The sequence below is a fragment of the Penaeus vannamei genome, chromosome 19 (genome assembly GCF_042767895.1).
Source record: "Penaeus vannamei isolate JL-2024 chromosome 19, ASM4276789v1, whole genome shotgun sequence".
Lineage (NCBI taxonomy): Eukaryota > Metazoa > Arthropoda > Malacostraca > Decapoda > Penaeidae > Penaeus > Penaeus vannamei.
Genome location: NC_091567.1, coordinates 11,210,170 through 11,215,169, shown reverse-complemented (window position 1 = coordinate 11,215,169; position 5,000 = coordinate 11,210,170). Strand labels below are relative to the sequence as shown.

Here is a 5,000-nt window from a genome sequence, read left to right as displayed (position 1 = left end):
ATAAGATTTAACTCAGAAAGCGGGTTGTTCAGATGAAGTAATGTCCAAATTGGTGCACTGTCTATGCTATTGCAGAGTGTAAAACTAAGAAAACCAAGATGAGGAAGTTTTGTTGTATGCATGACGTCTAAAAGAATTTCATTGGTGAGAAGATCCTGACCCATCACAGAAACCTTTTCCAACAGAGGGGATCCAAGTGTTAATCTCAGGCACTCTGCTGGAATTTGGAACTCTATAGATTCCACAATGTCATTTGGAACACGGTTTAAGATGACACTCTTGAGGTGACTGAAAGTTGGCTTGACCTTTTTGTTTTTGAACTCTTTAGATACAAGGTTACTATGGCAGTAGGTATTATTCCCATCAAGCTCCAGAGTATGCAGTTCTGGGCACAAATGACCTATAACCTCTACATTAATTTTTTGCACATTCTGTAAATGCAGACGTCGTAAGCTCTCTCCATGGCGTTGAAGAAGAGGCATAATTTCTTTATAGAAATCAACATGAACTTCCTCAGTCAATGTCAATACTAGATCTATCACATTCTCTAGATTTAAAATAGGTAAGAAAGTGTTACTCTTCACATTACTAATATCTCTAAGGTACAGATACTGAACTGAGGGACAAACCTTCAAGGCAGAGGTAATGTGTTCTCCATCTGCAAAATCCCCAAAGACTCCACTGCCAAATTCATCACTCTGCAGGGCTCGTAGCTGCAGGGGCCCCAACTCTGGTACGACACCACCAAGGACTGATGCTTCTTCAGCCATTCTCTGTCTACTTTCAACTAGCTTGGACACTGAAAATAACACAGTAGAATGCACAATCTCCTTTAAATTGGGCATATTAATCAAGGCACACTGAATCCCTTTAGGAGTTACCACTGTTCCATATAGATCTATCTTCAGCAAAGATCTTGATATGTGTGTTTTCTGAGACACCCTCAGGTCGTGGCATAAGCTTGATATACCAATGTCAGTCACATCTGTGTCTGCTAAGTTAAGAACTCTGAAAATAAAGAAAAAGAAGCCCTTTTAATCTCTTCAATCACAAAGAAATATTGCATGCATATATGTATGTATGTATATATACATAAATGTCCCATTCAACATGGTATGTATGTATGTATGTATGTATGTATGTATGTATGTATGTATGTATGTATGTATGTATGTATGTATGTATGTATGTATGTAAGTAGCTATGTTCATAGGCCTATGTATGTAAGCACACTTACACATAAGTATGCATATATGTGTGCATTGTGTATTTATATAATATGTATGTGTGTATGAATACATGTATAGGTATATATATAGAGAGAGAGATAACCTAATGTATGTACATAAATATATTAATGCATGTTTGTCTGTAGGTTATGAATGAATATATGTATCATGTATGTATGCATTATATATGTATGTTTACATGTTTGTATGTATTATATATATATATATATATATATATATATATATATATATATATATATATATATATATATATATATATATATGTTTACATGTATGTATATATGTATGTAAATTATGTATGTATGTATGTATGTATGTATGTATGTATGTATGTATGTATGTATGTATGTATGTATGTATGTATATATGTATGTATATATGTATGTATATATATGTATACCTGCATGTATAGGAAACAATGTTATTTGATCATTTACTATCTGACTCTCTTCTCAAAGAACACTTTTTAAATGACACTTTCAGAATCTACAACACATTATTTAGGAATTTTGGAATTTTAGAGAATGGCATCTGAATAAATAGGAGGCGTGCCCATTCCTGGGGTGTAATCCTATGGCTGGCAGGGGTATTTCATGATCAATAGATTAACTGATGGTAATATTTGACAAAATTTGAGCAAAACCATTTGCTTTTCAAGTTTGCAGTTTTACTAATACATTTTTCTCATACGCTACTGAGTCTCTCAAAACCACAATAAGTGACTGAAAAGTATACTTCCGAAATAACGGTCACTGAAATTTTTTTTCTCTTTTCACAATCTTTATGGCATTAAAAATCAAAGGGAGAAGCATAATCTTCCTAAACCATAATTGTCTATCATCTACCTGCAGTAATCCGGACACTGCCAGCACGGAATGGTTTCTCAAAATCTTTCATATAGTGTAGCAAGGTGGTAGTAATTTTTTGTCTATGGGCACGAAATGGACCATTTTAAAAAATTTATCTAAAATCCAAAAAAACATACAGCCTTTCATATCTGAATAGAACTATCCTTCTACTATATGGAGAAGCCATTTTTTAGAAGTCAACCTTAGGTTTTTTTGGGTGAATATTTTCCGAAGCCCACTATCTCGACACCTTAAAAAAGGGATACTGAAAATATATGTGTTTTAACCTAACTTAGACGCTTATTGCACTTTGGTGGTGATGCAGACCATGGTTTCGATCCAGGATTTTTTTTTCTTACTCAAAAAGTTATGAACAGATTTTAATAACACTTATACCTTAGGTTTGTTTTAGCCTAATTGATATTCCATAAAATTTTGGTGGTGATCCAGATCATTTGGCAATCTTACCCCCCATTAGGGGGTGGGGGAAGGTTTGCATTTTCAAAATGTTTTGCTCATAGATCAAACTAACTATATATGAAAAAAACATGCTCCATATGAATGACATATCAATTTTATTTATTTGTATGAAAAATTTCTTCATTATCATCTTTTGGACACTTGCCAGTTTTAAAAAATTATTCTGAAAAAACGAAGGTTGGTCTTATCTTATGTGAAATTTAATAAGCTTTCAGAAAATAATCTCATTTTTTTTATTATCCATTCCATTGAAAATGGCTGTTACCACCTAAAAAATAACAGTTGGGTCTTGAAATTTTCAGGGGAGAACCGGGGGCCTAGGAACTCCTTGAAAATGCATTTAACTCAATTTTGGCAAGATGGGCGAAAATCGCTGAAAAAAACCCAGACAATCCCCTTAATCATACTAGCCTTCAAAATTATTAGAACTTCTGTAATTTCTTTCTTCTCAACCCACATTAGTTTTGGCTCCATAAGTGCCGACACACAAAGAAATCAATTAGTAGGCCCTACATGACCTCACCTGATTTCCTTATTCCACAGAGACTGTTACTATTTTGATTATTATGATGTTATGAATAATATTACTTAAATAATAAAAAAGAATCTTTCCACAAATTAAAAAAAAGGGCAAAAGGGTGAGCTAGGTAAGACTAGCAATTGACTCCACAGTGACTAAGCACTTGTGAAGCCATCTATGTGTACACAAACAAGTATGCCATGCCATCCTAGCATAATTAGCTAAAATTACTAACAGTCTTACCTTATGTGTTTGGAATAAGCACCAATCACACTCAGGGTCTGATCAGCAACATTGGTCATGGATAAGTCGACAGTCTGTAGGAGTTCTAAATTGATGAATATTTCATTCACCATTTTGCGAGGTAGATTCCTACTCTTTAGTCCTAGATGACGTAATTTCTGGAAATAAAGTTTTGTTAATTTCATTCCTTTCAATGAGCAATTTTTTCTCTCTCTTTTAATCTTCACCTTTCATTATAAAACGAAATTAGATTACATTAAACGCAAATGACTGGAAATATCTAGCCAGTCCTCAGCCTTAGCCAATAATAATGCCTGAACTTTCATATTTCACAATTGGAAAATCATATTTCTTAAGTCTAGAGAATGCTTTTACATATCAGAATATGTCTGTCATGAGATTCATCAAAAAATTAGATTGATGGCTATATAGAAGACTGCGGGTAACAAATTCCAGCCATTTATGTGTAAGCATCATCAATAAACTAAAATCCCGGTAGACCTGGCGTGTATTTTTGCCTTCCTAGCATGAAATTATTAATAACATATATATGTAATATAAAAATTAAAACCACTTACAGCATTACTCAATCACAAAAGCAGGCATGCAACACTGGGAACTCAAAGTCACTGCCTGTTCAAAACACTTCTGCAAGATTTGCAATATGACTTTCAGGCATGCAATCAACCCCACCTGATCATGAACAATTAAAGGCCTGAAGTTGACTCGCCATAACATTTAATTCAATTGTTAAAACTAGCCTTTGGGTTTACAGTCTTGCTTTATTCCCTTGTATAATACGAAAAAAAAAAAATCCCATCAAGTAACGTATAATCAATTACTAATGAAGAATGAGAATGAGCCATAAAAAAGTTAAAGGGAGGGTCTGCCATTTTCATTTTTTTCTTTTTCTTTTTTTTTAACCCTATCATGACAGGGTCAGAATCTTGACATAACAATTACACAACAGTGCAGTTTCTTCTTTTTTTCTAGGTAACAAAAGATACCTAGTCTAATGAACATGCACAATATTCATATATAAACAGCTACTTTTTCATGTAACCATTTTCAAGATGATTCCATTACATCAATTGCCCATCTTTAAAAAGAAATCTATATAAATCTTCTCTGTTCATATCTCAACTCAATTTTAATTACTTATGAAAGTCTTTGAAATAAATGTACATACACTTGAAATGAAACAATACAAAGAACCCCCGCTGTGGGCAAAAGAAATGATTGAATTCTCAATCCTAAACCTTACAATGAGAAAAGATCAATATTCCATGCCTAACCTAAAGGCAAAGCACAAAGGATCATTGCACAAATAACTCCTCCAGGTAGCATAACCTACTACATGGATGGTTCCATGGATCCCATAAACCACACTGCAGGCGCCGGCTTTGCAACAAAGGATACCACAGCATCCATTAGGGTCACTGACAATGCCTCAATTCTCCAAGCTGAAACGGTTGCGATCATGGAAGCCCTGACACAAGCGTCCCTAAGGGCAGGACACATTGTCACTTACACAGACTCTAGAGCAACCATTGACAGTTTACAGCATAGCATGCCCCAAGACGACATCTACCTCCTGACTTCTATACTAACCATAGCCCAAAGAATTCTCAGTCAGGGTAGAAGAATTATCATAAACTG

General features: G+C 34.3%; 1 protein-coding gene across 3 annotated transcripts in view; it reads right to left on the bottom strand.

Annotated features, from left to right (window-relative positions):
* LOC113799946 (uncharacterized) overlaps positions 1–5,000 on the bottom strand; it is an 8,281-nt gene that overhangs the window by 635 nt on the left and 2,646 nt on the right. For all 3 annotated transcript variants that reach the window (XM_027350652.2, XM_070133860.1, XM_027350651.2), the window contains 2 exons: positions 3,342–3,499; positions 1–1,008 (listed from right to left, as the gene is read on the bottom strand). The exon at positions 1–1,008 is cut by the window's left edge and continues 635 nt beyond it. In XM_027350652.2, the coding sequence (XP_027206453.1) occupies positions 1–1,008; positions 3,342–3,499 (1,166 nt within the window). The remainder of the gene's footprint in view (positions 1,009–3,341; positions 3,500–5,000) is intronic.